This window comes from Eptatretus burgeri, chromosome 9, assembly GCF_056783735.1.
Source record: "Eptatretus burgeri isolate ZD-2024b chromosome 9, Ebu_testis_v1, whole genome shotgun sequence".
NCBI lineage: Eukaryota > Metazoa > Chordata > Myxini > Myxiniformes > Myxinidae > Eptatretus > Eptatretus burgeri.
In genome coordinates this window covers 14,967,501-14,987,081 of record NC_140969.1, presented here as the reverse complement: position 1 = coordinate 14,987,081, position 19,581 = coordinate 14,967,501, and the positions used below count along the sequence as shown (strand labels likewise).

The window sequence follows — 19,581 nt, the reverse complement described above, 5'->3', positions numbered from 1 at the left end:
TGAAATGGAAGAAATCTTATTACAATGGCCAACACGTGGGTACGAGGTATGCTCTGATGATGAGAACTCGCCAATTCGCCGTCCTCAGGCCAAGTGGGCTATCTCAGCCAAGTGACAAGAGGCTTTTGAGCTGTATCATAAAGGAAGAATGAATATCGGGCGGTGATGTTGGAGGGAAAAAATTAGTGGCAGATCATATAACATTATATCAGAAAATCACTATTTTGCAGAAGTGGTTGATTTCTGAAGGAATTATGGTTTTTCAAAGATATGTCAGACTCAAAACTAGAAATTCATGTTTTCTGTAAGTTTTACAATATTCTACTAATTTGTCCACAGCTCTCTGCATTTTAGGGAGAGCTGTACATACTCGAGTGAAGATGGAATTTGTGCATTGATAAAGTGCAATATCTACAATAATGTCCCTGTTTTTGAAGTCAGTCCAACCATTCTGAGATGACTGGCAGATTTCTATTCCCTCCTATTATAAATCTACGGAATGCGACAGACAAGTTCTACACACCAGGGACTTACTTGCTATTGATTAAAGTAGGGAAGAGTGCAATTGTTAGGAAGTTGTGCTTCCTTTCAAAAGTAGAAGAAAACGATTGTGTATCAAAGTATCTGACTTTATATTTTTGTAATATCTATTGCTTTATTATTTATTGGTGTGATCACCCACAGCAGATATGTAGTGCTGTCAAACAAATGCAGTTGTCATTTATCAATGGAGGGATTATGATCCAAAACCCCATGCCGAGCTGTCTTTCTTTATCTCACGAGGACTCCTTTCTTCCCCACCTTAGATTCGCCAAGTGAGCGCACAGCATCCGGTGCAAGCCGAATTACTCGCCCGCTTCCAGCAGCTGCAGTCTCGGCTTACCACGCTCAGGATTGAGAATGATGAGGTGGGGAGGAGGTCTTTTGCATGGTGATGTACACCTATCATCAAAACATTACTTCAAAGGCCTATTGTCTTTACCTTTACTTACCTTTGCTTGCTAGTTAAAGCGGGCAGCATGGGCGCTGGATATGGTGCAACATACCAACGGCATCTTCCAAAGGGTGAAATTAAGGGTTGCACCAAAATCTTACATGGAGGATATGGAGATGTACTTGTTATAATCATAACAAATTGTCATTTGGGAGAAGGATATTTACTTTGTGTAAAGCACTTGATGTGCTCAGCATCCTTTATGAGGAATGAAACAATCGGTAAGTAACTGAGATTGGCAATTGAAGGATTGATGAGTGGAAATTGCAGGGTGCCAGTGATGGGATTGGCAGCTTGTGGCTTGCACTTGACCCTGCAAGTTGATGACTTCCAGATGACAGTGTTGTTTACAATCCAGCAGTGTTCTCCGAATAAGGGGTAACTGTAAAAGGATGTTTGTGTGAGGGACGCCTTTGGATCTTAAAGAGATTATGAAGAGACGTGTACGAAAGTAAATCCAATGATGAAATTCCTCTTTTGAATGCCAAGTTACCTGGTAAAGTGATTCTTTGCTTGGTAACCTGGATACGTACTGGTAACTAGTTTTAATTCAAGGCATATGTAGCTTCTCAAGTAATTTGCACCACCTGCAGACAGCTTGATGCAAGTCATTGGGAATTTAATGGTGAGTTATTCTTTCAGTCCACTCTCTTGAGTCAGCACAGACGATAACTCAAAGGGAAACCTCTGATAATTTGCAGAAATCATCTAATTACATCTATATCGACCTTAGTTAGTAACTTTATTGGTTCAGCCGATTGCCCTTCACTTCCACCATTACATTCATTGCACAAGGCATTTCGAGTTACCTCCATAACAGAACGTGGACGAAGGTTATGTTTTCACCCCTGTCTGTTTGTTTATGTGTGAGCAGGATATTTCAAAAAGTTTTGACGGATTCGGATGAAACTTGGTGGACAGGTTGGGTGTGTGACAAGGAAGAATTGATTCGATTTTGGTGAAGATCTGGATCTGGATACGAGAATTTTAAAAGTGATTCTTCACCATTGAATGATAGGGCAACAAACAATGTGTAATACGATGTCTCAACAAGGTGTGGACGGATTCTGACGAAACTTGAACAAGTTGGGTGTGTGACGAGAGCGAATTGATTTGATTTTTTTTTGAAGATCCGGATACGAGAATTTTTAATTTTTAATTTTTTTTTTTAAGTGATTCTTCACCATTGAGATATATACTCGTACATAGCACAATATTTCAAAAAAGTTGTGGACGGATTATGACAAAAACTAGGTGGATAAGTTGGGTAGGTGATAAGAACAAGCTGATTATATTTTGGTTCAGGTCCGGATGCAGATCCGGCCTATCGGTGGGATACAAAACGTAACCCGTTCAGCCTGGCGGAGGTATGTGCTTCTCTCGTGTGCCGTTCTAGTTTTGTCTGTAACATGAGATGCGCAATTCATATGTTTCTGTTGTTCAACAAAATCTTTACTTTGAATATGTTTGCAGTAGGCAGTAGCTCTCTGCAGTGCATGCTCAAGGATTCCAAATCTTCTATTGTATTATAGTCTTTTGAATCTGTGTAAAGTGCAAAAAAATTGAACTGTGCTTGTACAGGTTAAGAAAACTATGGAGGCGACGCTACAGACACTTCAGGACATGGTAACTGTGGAAGACTACGACATGTCCGAAGCCTTCCTTCACAGCCGCTCAACCGAATCGGTCAAGTCGGCCACCTCAGAGACGTACATGAGTCGGCCCAACGTGGCGAAGCGGCGTGCCAACCAACAGGAGACCGAGCTTTTCTACTTCACGGCAAGAAAAATGTTTACTCCTTTGCTTTGATTTGCCCTTATTGATTATCCGAGAAGTCTTGAAGAGAAAATTGCATGCTTTTGGCTGCCCACCTGCCAATGCAACCATGTTTGGGATGATAGGAAGAAGAAGATACATGGAATGATTTCTAAATTTCATAATAATTGCAGATTGATTGAAGTAATCGAACAGAGAAATTAATGTGGCCTAAAATTTTCCAGCCCTCATATCGACCCGAAGCGATACTCCGTGCCAGACCACCTCTCTCCCCTTGCAGTCCGAGCAAAGCTTCCAAAAGTGATTTTCAATGTCATGACGGATGTATTCACTCAGGCTGGCCTTGCAATCAGGAAGTAATAACGGTGTTGAATTTTATGGATATAAGTGTTAACTCTGAACTCTTAACTGAGCACCAGAAATGAAGTTCATCAACATTTACCGTACTTACCCAATTTGCAGGTGGTTCAAAAAGTTTTCGCCCTGACCGTGAAGCTAAATTTGGCACAGATGGTAGACCTTTCCTGTGTAGTTTCTATCCAGTGTTTCACATTGCGCGGGAGGTTCCTCATACCGAGGTTGGAGCACGAGTCGTGTTTTTGGCTTAGACACTTGTTTTTTTTCCAGGGGAAAAACTTTTGACGTGTCCTCTTAGATCCGTTAATCGTCTCGATGAAAGATCTGACATCTTTGGCTGATCCTTTTTACCCGTGGAATAAAATCATCAATGTTTTTTTTTTTTGTTTTTTTACACTTGCAGAAATTGAGGGAGTATATGCACGGAAATAATATTATCACAAGGCTACAAGCAAAGCACGAACTCATGCTGAAAGCCCTTGGAGAAGGTGTGCTTCCTTTTTCTTCTTCTTCTTCTTGTTATTCTTCTTGTTCTGCATTTTGTTGTGGTTATCCAATGCTTCGATATTTTTTCGGATTCCGTAATGGGCAATGAGAGAGGGGGGTGGCAGGAGGGGTGGTTGAGTAGAAGGGAGAAGGAGATGAACGGAGAAAGGATTATGGGGTGATGGTGAGCATGTACGTTTAAATTCTCCCAAGTGGAATTGCTCAGTAATGGCTCTTTCCATGTGCTCGTTTGTTTTGATTTTTTTGAAGGGAATGTCTCGAGGATTAAATGCAAGGGTAATGGTCGGTCGAGAGTGGGACTGATTCAGTTGTAGTGGCGTGGCAGGAAACATGATGGACTCTCAGCTTCTGATTAGCCTTGGCGCACAGCCCTGACTGCTGCTTTGTCTCGCTTTATACAAGAGCCAAATTTTGGAAGCCGTCTGCATTCTGTTGAAGATTTTATAATGAGTTCCCTTACAAGGAACTTCAATGTAGGAGGAGGCCATCAAAGCTGGTGCTGGTATTGCCAACTTATGGTTGTTTGTCCGTGCTCTATCCTTTTCAAATGCTGAACGTCAAGCAAGGAAGCAGCACGTACCATTTTAAAGCCTTTGGTAACTTCTCGGCCGGGGTTCGAACCAATGACCTCCCATACTCGGAACGGATCCTGTAACCATTTTGCCACCCAGTCTGGTCGCCGCTTGCTTTTGATGGGAAAAGGGTCTTCCATCTGAAAACAACGGTTCTCCACAAAAATCTGGAATTTGTATTTTCCAAAACATCGTCTTCTTTTTACTTTTGTGTGCACAGCGAGTAAATGCTCTCTAGTGGCTTTTTCTATATATTTTTGAACTCCTCGAGTCCGGTCTTGCGTGCACTGGAGCACTTTTTATAAAAGATGGCCTTCAAGGAACGAGTGATAAGGTTTGCTTTAGACAGGCTGCCTAACTCTATGGAATGGAAGATGCTTCGGATTGCTGCTTTTGGGGAAAGGAAGATATGCTGATTGCTATCTTAGTGATGCAGAATGCTGCAGATACCTTTGAAGTAAGGGATACTTTTCTGCATTGTTGTCTTTGGTTCATGGAGGAGTGTTTACAAATAACATGCAGGACATTAAAACACAAGAGGTTAACTTTGCAGGAACTGTATATTGATTAAAAAAAATTAGACTTCAACACGAAACAATTTGGTGAGAAGCTGCACTTTGCAACATCTGCTTATTACATCTGCCACTGAAGGTCGACGGAGAATATGTTTTCACCCGTGTCTGTTTGTCTGTAAGTCTGCGAGCAGGATATCTCAAAACGTTATGGGATGGATTCGGACAAACCTTGGTGGACAGGTTGGGTGTGTGACATGGACGAATTGATTAGATTTTGGTGAAGATGCGGATCTGGATCTGAATCTGGATTCGAGAATTTTAAGTGATTCTTGATCACCATTGAGAGATGGTGCCAAAAACCATATGTAGCATGATATCTCAAAAAGTTATAGACAGATTATGACAAAACACGCTGGATGAGTTGTGGAGGTGACAAGAACAAGCCTACAAGATTTTGTTTCGGATCCGGATGCAGATCCGGCCTATCGGTGGGATAATTTACGTAAACTGTTCAGCCTGGCGGAGGTATGCATTCCACCGAGTGACATTCTGGTTAATGATGAAAAAATCTCGCGGTATTTTGAACTGCCGACCACCCCGCTGAGTGAACATCTCTCCAGAAAGATGGCATACAATCTCAAAATTAAGTGATTTCAGTGATCTTGCAGTTGTCACCCACAGAAAGACTCCTTCGGCGTTCTATGCCATATCTTGATCAAACAGATATCTCGAAGATATGGCTTGGTTATCATGTGTTATAGTAAAGGAATCTAATGATATTGGCCATTATGGCTGTGGAGAGGATATGTCAGTTCATTCTTTTCATTACTCTCGCCGAAGGAGAGGGTGTTACATTTGGGTCCATTTGTTTGTTACTTACGAAATCTAAAGATTTCGTAAGTATATTGATGACTTCCGTTTCTGTTTGTTTGTTTGTTTTAGGCACGATAACTCGAGAATGGTAGGAGCTACCAATGTCAAATTACACCACGTGATTCAGGAGGCTGATGGCTAGTGCTGATTAGATTTTGGTCAAAATCGGTCAAAGGTCAAGGTCACAGTGGGGTCAAACATCCAAAAAAAAGTTGTAACTCGAGAATGGAAGAAGCTACCAATGTCAAATTACACCACGTGATTCAGGAGGGTGGTGGCTAGTGCTGATTAGATTTTGGTCAAAATCAGTCAAAAGTCAAGGTCACAGTGAGGTCAAACATCCAAAACATTCGATTTTTGATGGTTTGGTACAGAATCATCGTAGAAACTTCTGGTTTGCATCGCTGCCTTCTCTAGAGACAGCTTTTATGAGACAAGGTCAGAGGTCAAGTTAACGATTTCGTAAGTACCAGTCTATGACTGCTTGTTTGTTTATTTGCACAGAACTTTGTTGTCTTTCTCTGCAATCGCTTGTAGGATTGAGATGAAATTTTCACCATTGGTGCGACTACTCATGTAGAATGTTTTCATGATAATTATGACGTCATAGGCCATGTGGTGTGGCAGCCATGTTGGAAAAAAGGGAAAAATCTGGACCTCTGTATCTCTGAAATCACACCAAGGAAAAAATTGAAACTTGGCACATGGAAAGTCCTCCTCATGGGGAATGTGTGATTTTTTTTTAATGAGGTCATAAGTTCCTTCATTGTGACATCATCATTGCATATGTAGAATGCTACATCCAATTAGTATGAACATTTTTGAGGGGCATCCAAGGATAAAATGGTCCACAAATTTTTTTGATGACCTCATCGGTTTACGTGATTCGGCAGCCATATTGTTTAAAAAAAAAAAAAGAAAAACCTTCAAAAATCTTCTCCAAAATGGCTGACAGATTGAGGCAAACTTTACACATATGACCACCTATCCATGAGGAACAAAAGGTTCACACATATGACTTAATAGGTCACATGGCTTGGCAGCCATATTGGATTTACCCTAAAACATATAAAAATCTTCTCCAGAACAGCTGGACAGATTGAGGGGAAACTTCACACAAACCCCAAGGCATACGTGTCCAAGGTTGTTAAGGAATAATTGACAAGTCACATGGTTTGGCAGCCATATTGGATTTAAGAAAATATTAAATAATGTTTTCTCTGGAACCGCTTAATCAATCAACGTGAAACATCACATTCGTGATCTCGTAGTGATGGGGGAATGCATGTTGTAAATTCCAACTTGATCAGGCACATGGTCTGGCAGCCAGAATTATTGAATTTCTTTGATCTGGGTTTTTTTTATTTATTTATGTTTGAAAAAGGCTCACTTGGCTGTGAGATAGTGGGTTTGATGGGTGGGTGGGTGGGTTTGAGGATAGAGAAGTAGCAGCTGAAATGCAAATCCTATCCAGGTTCCTCCTGATGACCTCATCTTTACTCTTTGCTTGTTCGGGTTCCTTCTGATGACTCCAATGCAGGACTAACTATTTAGTCTCCCATTTGCTTTGAATTGAATTTATTTTAATCCCATTCTGAATTCAATTGAATAATAATGAAAAATGTTGTGGGTCAGGGTAAGGTGTCAGATCAAAGTGAGGTTGCATCAAACCGGGACATCTTGGTACCCGGTCATCACTGCCAGCAGTTACAAAGCGGCAGTTCTAATTATGTCTCTTATTAATTACGTAACACACCAGTATATAAACACCACACAAAACTACACAAACACCACACTAAACAACTCCTGGCGAGGGTCTGCAATCTCTGATTGCTCTTTTTCTTGTTTTATAATCTGTTGCAGGGACTAAAGGAGATTTCACCTCTTTCAGGTTGGTGGTACACAAACTCATCTTCCCCAAAGAGCACACTCTTATCATAGAAACCCCTCATTGCCACACCATTGCTACTTGTTGGTTGTTTGTTCTATTCAAAATATCTTGAAACATTTGAGTTACAAGTGAAATATTTTTATTCACAATTTTTGTTGTCATGACCAAAGCTGAGGATTAATCGGTTGTGCTTTCATCATGCTTCAATGTCGTTTTGGCCCAAGTAGTCGAGTTTTGGCAACCAGATGTCCATAAGCCAACTCTGTTATTGTAACATCATAACCCAGAGAAGATTGTAAAACTGGCAGTAAAACTCATGAAGTAGATTGTGAGTGTCAATGAAGAGTTATACATAATGATCCATCTTTCTTTCAGGCCCCCATCTTTACCTCCTAAACCCGGGAAAGCAAAGAGGCCCTCTCCCCAAAGCACAGATATTCAATTTTCAGGTCACCCGAAGCATTCATTCACACAGGTATCACTGCTTGTTGCGGCAATTGAACAGCCACAGAATGGGGTCGTATGTGTTTCGTCACAGTATGTCGTGTCGGTATCGAATCCCCTATAAATTGGCAATCTGGCAATGCAGATCACGCACGCTTTTTGCACTTGGGCATCGATGTCTGGTGGAGTGCCATTGTCCTTTTGGCAGGATGTAGGTCATCTCGGTGGAGCAAAGGTTTTCTTTACTCCTCCGATGCCTTCTTGATTTCTCTGTGCATGCCTTTTTTGTTTCTTATTTCCCCTCTCCCACTGCCTGATTCTCAGGGCTCGGAGGAACTCTCGCTTTAGGAACCAGGTAGTGAAGTGGGGGTTTCTGCATCTGCCCTTCCACTATTCCTCTTTCGTGTTTGGTTGAGACTTTTACACTCTCGCCTCTTGCTTGCTTGTCTTGAATTTAGTGGCTTGCATCATCCACGGACGATATCAATGACATATGATCACACATTTGCATGCCAAAATGTTCAGCATCGCTCGTCTTGATTTGCTGCAGCTTCCATTATCCTGATTGCAGCAATGCTGTTTGTAATCTCAGACTGTTGTCTTGACTAAGCTCCAGTGATGCTTGCAAACTTACGTCTCACAAAGCTGCATTGGAAGCCATTTATATATTACGTATGCAAAAATGGCAGGATTCTTGACCATAATACACTTCCCCAAATATCCCATACATTCCCTTCACTGCACTCACCTTACTCCTATGTCTTCCCAACTTCCTTTCCGATTTATTCTAACTCCTAATCCCTGACCCTCTCCTTTTTAATTGGAAAGTACAGAAGAAGGGCCATTCGGAATGACCAGCAACAAAGGAAGGGAAATAACTAAAGGTCAACCACAATGAGTGGCTTTACATAGTGACTTGTATAGAGTGGCGTTATGCCTTGTTTAGGGTGATTTCCATAACATAAAAAACATAAAAACTTGCATCACATTTCGACCAGACCAGGTGGGGCAGGCAGACCACCCCTAACCTGAAGATTGTTAACCAACCAGCTAGGATTTTACTGACAATCCAGTAGTCACATGGCAGATCTCATGAGATGAGTCTGAATTAAAATCCTTTTATATGGCTGTTTTCATCTGAATTAGAACCCACAACCTCTGGGATGTCTGTCCCGTCTGTCCCGTGTCCTCACCAATTGGTCACCACTCCCCTTTTACTGTGCAGGCTTGACCCCTAACTCTCTACCTTCCCATCCTTTTCTCAAAACGATTTTTCTTGATGTAACATCCATCCGCCATCTCCCCTCCGGTGCCCCTTTCACCCGCACATTTTGCATTTGTAATATGTATATGGCCTTTCCCTTGATTTTGCTGCCTCTTTCAATCACTCCATCTTAGTATATCTTGGAAATCAAAGAGTTCATATATCAATAAACACATCCAGCTGTATTATGAGTGGTAATTGGAAAACCTGTGCACAGTAAAACCTTTTCAATCAAAAATGATGTCCAACATGTGTTATTAAACTTAAAAACAAAAATCCTCATCTGCACAATGCATGTCATACGTACATCCGTATAATCATGTACTCTAGCTATACTGGATGGTTCGTTTCCAGGAGAAAAAGAACCTTGTACAAATGTAGTGTGACAGGCATGGAGTGTTTGGTTAAAGATGGGATCATGGAGAATGTTTTTATATAAAAAAAAATTCTCTGACATGAACTTTTTGATCTCCTGTCATTGCATTGTTTTTCTAAAATCTATTCCCATTCGTTCACAGCATTTTTAAACAGCTCCGTTTCATTTTCTTGTCTGGCCAGGGTTCTGCACAAGATATTCCACTTGTCGTGGAGAGCTGCGTCAGATACATTAATCTCTACGGTAAGCTGCTTTCCAAAGGCTTTTGCATTGCATTGAATTACTTCCAATTTGACAATCCTTCGTAGGCGTTGCGGGGCGACAGGATGGCCTCGAGGTACGCACACTCACCTCTGAGCTGTGTAGCCTGGGTTTGAATCCTGACAAAGCTCTAAACTGTCATCCTGTTTCACAGGCAGGGTGATTCATCAATGTGCGTGCTGTGCTCAGTGTGACCACTCCTTGGCTTTTTTCACAAGATCTTGGCTATTCGTTGTTCACCTTGGCATCTTGGTTTTCTATAGGTTTTCTTGGCGTATAGGTTTTCTATTATCATCGCTTTTCCAAAACCTTGTGAATTCTTGGCTTTTTTTCATTGGCTCACCTTGGCATTTATGAAAATGAGGAGTGGTCACTGGCTGTGCTGTCCTTTGGATGGATATTTAAATGAGCGTCCCGTCTGCCAGTATTCGTTGGTGGACGCAAAAGATCCCACGGTGCCCTTTCAAAGAGTAGGCACCCTGAATAGATTACAAGTTCCTGCCCTAACCAGCAGAGGCCATTGCATCAGGGACACAGCCACACCCTCAGCCACTGATGCTACCCCACAGTCTTGTTCTGTATATGAATAAAGAAGATAGACGTTGGGGACAAATGGGGTGTCATTTAGGGTCTCCATTAAAATTAATTATGTTTGAGAGGAATAAATAATAAATAATGCTGCAAAAATGTATCATATTAGGTTGGCAATCTCTTATTGAAAGCAGTTAAATGAACAAAGCATTTGTATTTCTTTGACATTTATTTAATACGCCTGTAAAGGTAAAGTAAATAATGGTTCGGGGGTTGGTCCAGTGGAGGTTCTGGGGGTTGTGTAGTTGTGGTGGAGGGCTGCTTGTTCCAATATTTAAATACAAATGTGCATAAATAATTTCAAAATTGTTTTGTCAGCATGGTTGATGTGAACTGAAACGTTGAACGAGATTGGCCATAACTTTTGTACAGACGGCATGGGATATGGTCTAAACAGCATCGAGTGATGCGATCTCACAGCTCATCCAAGTTGTTTGGGTGCGTGGAATAAACTCTGTCCTCAATGAAAGCCCACAAAAAGGAATCATAGGGAGTTGGGTCCGGGGTTCTTGGGGACGAAGCAGTGTGTCCACCATGGCCAATCCAATTTTTTTTGTGGACCGTGGAATCGAGGAATTCACGAACAACTCGTTCATTAACAAAAAGAAAATGAACATTAATTGAAAGAGAAGGTGGACATGTTGAGTAGTGAACAAAATGTCAAATTATTCCATATGAGTTTCAACTGGAAATACGTGTATGCTTGTTGTATTGAATAAATAAAATGTGCCGTGTGTGTGTGTGTGTGTGTGTGTGTGTGTGTGTGTGTGTGTGTGTGTGTGTGTGTGTGTGTGTGTGTGTGAACACACGCGCATGTGTAAATGCATATGTACATCTCGACGGTAGGTTCAGTGTTGTCAAAGCAGTCTCATGGCAAGGATTACACTGGGTGGCCTGCCCTTTCCTTCGCAGCGGTCGTCAGGCTAGGAATTTCGAATGTGGCCATGGTGCCGGCCATAACTCTTTTGTTCTTCACAAAAGATCAATGGGGGATCTTAACGTCCACGAGCTAATGCGAGCAGACAGGTCCCGAGATTAATGGCCATCTGATGTATGGCAACCTTATGATCAGTCTGAAAATGTATGTATGTATGTATGTATATATATATATATATATATATATATATATATATATATATATATATATAATATTATATATTAGTATTTGCAAGGGGAGAACAAGTAAGTATTTGATACACTGCCGATTTTACAGGTTTTCCCACTTACAAGGCACGTAGAGGTCTGTAATTTTTATCATCGGTACACGTCAACTGTGAAAGACGGAATCTAAAACAAAAATCCTGAAAATCACATTGTATGATTTTAAAATAATTAATTTGCATTTTATTGCATGAAATAAGTATTTGATCACCTACCAACCAGTAAGAATTCCGGCTCTCACAGACCTGTTAGTTTTGTCTTTAAGAAGCCCTCCCATTCTCCACTCACTACATGTATTAACTGCACCTGTTTGAACTCGTTATCTGCATAAAAGACAGCTGTCCACACTCAATCAATCAGATTCCAACCTCTCCACAATGGGCAAGGCCAGAGAGCTGTCTAAGGACATCAGGGACAAAATTGTGGACTTGCACAAGGCTGGGATAGGCTACAGGACAATAGGAAAGCAGCTTGGTGAGAAGGCAACAACTGTTGGCGCAGTTATTAGAAAATGGAAGAAGTTCAAGATAACAGTCAATCTCCCTCGGTCTGGGGCTCCATGCAAGATCTCACTTCGTCGAGCCTCAATGATCATGCGAAAGGTGAGGGATCAGCCCAGAACTACATGGCAGGACCTGGTCAATGACCTGAAGAGAGCTGGGACCACAGTATCAAAGAAAACCATAAGTAACACACTATGCCGTCATGGATTAAAATCCTGCAGCACACGCAAGGTCCCTCTGCTCAAGCCAGCGCATGTCCAGGCCCGTCTGAAGTTTGCCAATGACCATCTGGATGATCCAGAGGAGGAATGGGAGAAGGTCATGTGGTCTGATGAGACCAAAATAGAGCCTTTTGGTTTAAACTCCACTCGCCGTGTTTGGAGGAAGAAGAAGGATGAGTACAACCCCAAGAACACTTTCCCAACCTTGAAGCATGGAGGTGGAAACATCATTCTTTGGGGATGCTTTTCTGCAAAGGGGACAGGACGACTGCACCGTATTGAGGGGAGGATGGATGGGGCCATGTATCGTGAGATCTTGGCCAACAACCTCCTTCCCTCAACAAGAGCATTGAAGATGGGGCGTGGCTGGGTCTTCCAGCATGACAACGACCCGAAACACACAGCCAGGGCAACTAAGGAGTGGCTCCGTAAGAAGCATCTCAAGGTCCTGGAGTGGCCTAGCCAGTCTCCAGACCTGAACCCAAGAGAAAATCTTTGGAGGGAGCTGAAAGTCTGTGTTGCCCAGCAACAGCCCCGAAACCTGAAGGCTCTGGAGAAGATCTGTATGGAGGAGTGGGCCAAAATCCCTGCTGCAGTCTGTGCAAACCTGGTTAAGAACTACAGGAAACGTCTGATCTCTGTAATTGCAACCAAAGGTTTCTGTACCAAACATTAAGTTCTGTTTTTCTGATGTATAAAATACTTATTTCATGCAATAAAATGCAAATTAATTATTTTAAAATCGTATAATGTGATTTTCAGGATTTTTGTTTTAGATTCCGTCTTTCACAGTTGAAGTGTACCTATGATAAAAATTACAGACCTCTACGTGCTTTGTAAGTGGGAAAACCTGCAAAATCGGCAGTGTATCAAATACTTGTTCTCCCCACTGTATGTATGTATATATATATATATATATATATATATATATATATATATATATATATATATATATATATATATATATATATATAATGTTGTGGGCCGGGGGTCGGGTAAGAAGACCACCAAGGGGGGGGGGAGGGGGGAAGCTATTTCGGCTCCCCACCAGACTCTCCGGAATTGTAGGCCGTCGCACATGGATAATTCCGTGACTTGGCGGGTCGCGAACCAACCGTGGACGCCAATAACTCAACCGCGTGACCTCGTGTCCTCCCGTCTATGGGTTAACCAGGTTACCTAATTAATCATGCGATTTAATTACCGGGGAACATGCCCTCGGTACGCCTTGTCCGAACCGGATCACTTTACCGGACCTGATCATATGCAGCCGAGCGACACTGCCAAGGACGTACTGGCTAAAAGGAACGGACTTTTGGGAATAATGTTCCAGCTTAGCTCGGATTCGGACCATGCTGGATCAATGAAGGAAAAGACAAAAACGATCTGGGAACATTTCTAATAATAATTTATTAACAAGGGGGTGAGGAAAGGTATGTAGTATGACCAATAGATTTATTGGGATGTGCAAGCAGAGATACGGAAGAAAGGTGTGGTGCGGCAATACACAAGCAACTTATGAAAGTGGACACAGAGCAGACTTAACCCGAAAATAATAATGATAATAATAATCTTCTGCAGACTTACTTCTGCGGAGAGGCGCCAGGACACACACACACACGCACACACACAGACACAGAAAACCCGATGAAGAGGAGGTATTGCAGCAAGACATGAGAGGAGTTGAGGCTATGGTCTCTCGGTACTTTTGTATAATTGATTGCCCGAACGCGCCACCAATACGTTTGGGGTGAATGCTCCATGGTGCAGTACCCCCCTGACAGCTGGCACGTCGTCTCTTGCTTCGGGCAGCTCGCGTTAAGACCGTGGGTGTGAAGGAGGGACTTGAGTTGGGAGGGTGGAGTCCAGAGCGAGTGGACTGAGTGGGAGGCGGAACCAGGTGGGTGGGTGGAGTCAGCGTCATGTGGGCGGAAAATGAAGGAGGCAGAGTCGAGGTGATGACGACAGAAGGCAGAGACGAAGTCCAGCTTGAGCGGGAGGTGAGGCAGGGCAGAGAGCGATTGAAGGCTCCGCTTGGACCTTTATAGGCCCCACGGCGTGGGGCGGGGGGCCACCCCAAAGTGATGTGTTGTCACCCGAATCGTGCGCTCTGATTGGCCCTGACCCCCTGCGCGGCCCGGCCACGATGGCCGGAAACCGCAACATTCCATTTCCGGCAAGATGACCCCAAGCCGCAAAAATATCCCGCTCCGACCTCACGACATGACACGAATTGCCCACTCCGAACTCCGCGCCATGAATTGCCTTGCATGAACCCCCGGGCCATGCCCTGACGACCGGCCGAGAGTGGCGTCAGTCTTGCATGCCTCCTCGAAGGCCCGACCAGCGCTGGTTAATCAATGTGCCTGCTCCGTGTGCGCCACGTGGCCCGAGCTGTACAACATGCTTCCGCCTGATCGGAGCTTCGCTGGCCGTCCGTGGGGAACATCCATGGCCGCTAGCGAGAACCGAAGGACCGATGTTATGGTGAACCCATGCACAGACAGTAAGATGTGTCCATTCGTGCCCTGCTCTGTACGATAACAAAGTGTCGCGAGCGGTACATTCGTTCCCTTGAGAGCACTTTCCGTACAGTGTGCATGGATCCGCCATTACGCACGTGGCCAGTGCTCGAGTTCGCCCAATTCTGTTATCATGTGCGCGGGGCGAAACCCATTCGATATAATTAGTCCAGAAATGGGTTGAAAAGTACGAGCCCGTATCATGCACAACTTGGCGTGGTTTTGCCTTTCTATTATCGGCCTCAATTGAGGGATCGCTTGAGGACAGGAGCTCTGTGCTGTCGATGCTCATATGGTGTTTGAGTGCTCTTTCTAAGGTGCTGTTTCTTCCGTCTCATCGGTACATGTTACGTGTTTGAGTGATCAAAGGCTCCGCTCGGACATTTATAGGCAGCGTGGGCATCATGATGGGTGTGTTTCCCGTCCATTGGGTGGAAATTACCGCTGCGTGTGCATTTGGTAGGCTGTGTTTTCTTGGAAGGGGTGTCCAGCATAATGCCTGCTTGGCTTTTGCTGATGATCCATCTCACAGCGAAGGGGGTACATGGCTCAGATTTACCTCAGGAATAATCAGGAAAGAAGAGTAGGAATGAAGTTAGAAATGAAATGATGTAAGCAAACCAAACTATGAGATCCTCACAACGCATGCCCTGTTGTCCCGCTAGACAAAAGGGAAGGAAGGGACGATCTACATGCATATTCATGGAATAACTGTCTTGGGACCACTATATGTTGGATACATGTGGTTCTGAGAACCGCAACAATATATATATATATATATATATATATATATATATATATATATATATATATATATATATATATATATATATATATATATATATATATATATATATATATATATAATAAATGTGTACGTATATGTATGATTGTATGTACTCTACTGGTCAGAAGTTTTAGAACACTCCCATTTTTCCAGTTTTTACTGAAATTTAAGCAGTTTAATATTTCAATGTACTCTGAAATTAAAGCAGAGAACAAATAAACAATTGCAGATAAAAAAAGAAATCATGGAATTGTTTTGTTGAACAAAATTTAATATAAATTTTTGACTCGTCAAAGTAGCCACCTTTTGCAGAACAACAGCCGAACATACTCGTGACATTCTTTCTACAATGGAAATCAAATATTGTTTGGAAAGTTCTTCCCAACACTATTGCAGAAGTTCCCACAAATGTGTTGCACTTGTAGGTTGCTTTGCTTTCATCCTTCTGTCCATTTCATCCCAAACCAGCTCGATGGAGTTTAAGTTTGGAGACTGTGCTGGCCATTCCATGATTTTAAGCCTCCCGTCTTGTTCTTTTCTTCTAAGGTAGTTCCGACATAGCCTGGAGGTATGTTTTGGGTCGTTATCTCGCTGTAGGATGAACCACTGACCAACTCGGCATAGACCAGAGGGTATTGCATCGTGCTGCAAAATGTTGTGGTAGCCCTTTTGGTTCAGGATGCCATTCACTCTGTGCAAGTCGCCGACTCTGGATCCAGAAAAAGAGCCCCAGATCATCAAGCTTCTTCCTCCATGTTTGACAGTTGGTGTCACACACTGAGGAACCATCCTTTCGCCTACTCAACGGCGTACAAAAACCCTGCGTGATGAACCGAAGATTTCAAATTTTGATTCATCGGTCCATAAGACCTTCTTCCAGTTTTCAGTTGTCCACTGGCGGTGCTTCATGGCCCAGGCAAGCCTCTTTTTCTTATTTTGCCATCTTATCAAAGGCTTTCTTACTGCCACTCGACCTATCAAACCTGCAGCTCAAAGTCTTCTCTTCACAGTTGAAACTGAGACTTCCTTACTTTGACCAGTGTTAAGCTGTGCTTGAAGCTGCTGTCCTGTGAGCCACCTATCACGCAAGCTGTTAACCCTCAGAAACTTGTCTTGTGATTGTGTTGTGGTTTTGGGTCTGCCAGACCTCTTTCTGTCAGAGTTTCCTCCAGTTTCCAAATGTCTTTTGATGGTGTCGGAAACTGTACTCACTGACACCTTGGCTACTTTGCAATTTCTCCAAAGGAAAGACCTACACTTTTATGGGTTACTAGATGACCCGTGAACCCGTTGGGTTCCCGTTGTGACAGCGGTTGATAAAAAAAAATCATTTCAAAAAAAAAAAAAAAGATAGCTCCAGCAAAATATACCGTTGAGGTTGTTTGCATTGATCAAATTCTCCCGAAGAGTACTTGACTGAATCGGGAATTGATTTTTTAAATAATTTTTTTTGTTGCCTGATTTGAACGAAACTTGATACTGCACACCACAGGAGAATGGTCGCCCCAAAATTTTTGTGCTATCGTGTACCATTTTGGCTGTATTTCGGGAACATACATACATACAAGACGAGAGTTTTAGTAATATACTAGCAAAGTACCCGCCCATGGGCGGGTACAGTTATCTGTTGAATGGCGTTGGTCCCGTCTCGATTGGATGAAATTGAGAAATTGACGTTATCCGGGGACCTTGACCCCGTGACCTTTGACCTTGACGTTGATCCCCTTATGTCCGGTCCCAAGGATCACATATGCCAAGTTTCATCTCATTCTATCCTACGGGTTGGCCACCTATAAAAGACGAACAAACATACATACAAACATATTCTGTTTTTTTAATATAGTAGATATAGATTTTGGTCTGTCTGTCTTCCTTTGTTAATTGTCTTTTTCTCGCCATTATTATAGGAATATACGTCTTCCTGCAGTGCAATATTGTCCAAATAATGCTTCAGAGGCTGTAGCCCTTGGTGTAGCTCTGTTCTGCTTGGTGTAGCTCAGTTCCAACACTGCTTTCATACAGACAGAGGGTTTGTAACTAATCAACAAAAGTTGGAACACCTGTAGGAATTGTTTGCATCAATTTTCAAGGCTTAATTTACTTCCACTGCTGCAGAACAGCTGCAGTTGCTAACCCATTACTTGTTCCCTGAAAAGGGCCTTTTTAACAACTCTGAAATTTACATTATTTCTTAGTTTTTTGGTAACCTAAACTCTTTTTTTTTAACCTCTGGCAGTTTACCGCTTAGCTTTGCACCATTTCAGGTTATTCACTGGACTTGAACTGCTTAAATTTCAGTAAAAACTGAAAAATGGGGGTGTTCTAACACTTTTGACCGGTAGTGTGATATCCATTCTTCCTTCCCTCTGCATCATACAGCTGAGTAATGTCATAAACTATTAATCCTTAAGTTTAATATTTTTCTCCTTTTAGGCCTACAAACTCAGGGAATGTTTCGCATATCAGGTTCTCAGGTTGAAGTCAACGACATCAAAAATGCTTTTGAACGAGGTAAGTGGTCATTTCATTTCTGAAAAAAGCTCATTTGAAGCAGCGGTTTGTACTTTGAGTCACTGTTGAAATGAGAATATAAAAGACCAAAAGTGGTCTCTTGTTGATCGTCACGTCCGCAACTGCATGAGTCCATCCAATGCAGGTGATGACCCTTTGGCTGAAGATGAAGAGAACAACGACATTAACTCGGTGGCAGGCGTCTTAAAGCTGTACTTTCGAGGACTTGAAAACCCACTCTTCCCTCGTGAAAAGTTCCATGAACTTGTCACGTGTGTCCGTAAGTCTGACAAATCCCTGGCACAATTTATCATGTTGCTAACTTTAACCTGCTGAATGGTGGCTTCTGTGTTGACAAACTTTTAAAAAGAATAGCATTTGATGAAAGCATTACATAAGAGGCCACACACATATCACAAAAGGGAAAAGTTATACAATTTGACTTCCCTCATTCGCTCTTTCTCTCATATGTTCATCTTTGTTCCCGTTCTTCTTTCTCTCCCCTCTCCTTTTCCTTCTTCCATTCCTAACTCCCCTACCTTCTCTTTTATTATTCTTCCTCCCTGCACTTTATTTTTCTGAATTGACTCGTATTTATATGTGGAAGGATCATCCTCATCATCAACATCAAGTGTGTACAGTCCCTGGCTGCTGGCTTGTATCATGTCTGTGGGTGCAGCAGTCCCTCCTACAGATTAGGAGAGGAATTTGGATAGGGTGTGCTGACACACAATGACTTACATTTTTGAAGGGTCGGCAGAATAGCCAGATATATGCGCACTCACCTCTGAGCTGTTTAGCCTGGGTTGGAACCTTCGCCCAGCTATAAACTGCACTGCCGTGACCCTGCATGAACAGATTCTAACCCGCAGCCATGTGTTCCTTACGAATGATGATGGTGACATTTTTGGAGGCTACATTGAGAGCTTTAATGCCCACTAGATTTTGCTTTCCATAGGTCCACATACTCATTGTTGCAAAGTCCTGCCTGCGAATGACCAGCATGACAGTGATGGTCTGGTCAGGAATTGAACCCATACTATGCTGGGAGTTATCCCATCAGCCTGAGCCGCCTCTTAATTGTTGTTTTTAAAGCGGGACAGAAAAAAGTTACCAACAGCTGTTTTATTTTAACATGTTTTTTTTTCATGCTTAATCATTAGCAGTTATTTCTGAAATTGTATTGACTCTACAGTAGAAAAATACTTTGTTTTAAACGGAACATGTAGCATTGCCAAAGGATAGGCATTTCTCATAGGAGACCACTGTTTCAACGTAAATTATTTTTCCTTTTACAAATCTAAATCTACCTCGCCCACCACCTCCCCCCTATCCACCCTCCCCCTTTTCTGCCTGTCTAACAGTGGAGTTAAAAGAGATACTCACATGAGAGTGAATCTATTTGGGTATGCTGACATATGCTGCTGCTGGACATCCGACTTGAACAAACTGCAT

The 19,581-nt window shown here is 42.5% G+C and overlaps 1 protein-coding gene across 3 annotated transcripts in view; it reads left to right on the top strand.

Annotated features, from left to right (window-relative positions):
* The window catches only part of LOC147019606 (SLIT-ROBO Rho GTPase-activating protein 1-like), a 189,221-nt gene that overhangs the window by 122,005 nt on the left and 47,635 nt on the right, over positions 1-19,581 (top strand). For 2 of the 3 annotated variants that reach the window (XM_085894155.1, XM_085894152.1), the window contains exons 8-15: positions 807-908; positions 2,576-2,773; positions 3,531-3,615; positions 7,458-7,485; positions 7,861-7,960; positions 9,752-9,812; positions 18,049-18,126; positions 18,272-18,406. In XM_085894155.1, the coding sequence (XP_085750281.1) occupies positions 807-908; positions 2,576-2,773; positions 3,531-3,615; positions 7,458-7,485; positions 7,861-7,960; positions 9,752-9,812; positions 18,049-18,126; positions 18,272-18,406 (787 nt within the window). Of the gene's footprint in view, positions 1-806; positions 909-2,575; positions 2,774-3,530; positions 3,616-7,457; positions 7,486-7,860; positions 7,961-8,253; positions 8,285-9,751; positions 9,813-18,048; positions 18,127-18,271; positions 18,407-19,581 lie in introns of all 3 variants that reach the window. The other variant, XM_085894153.1, reaches the window with a different exon arrangement.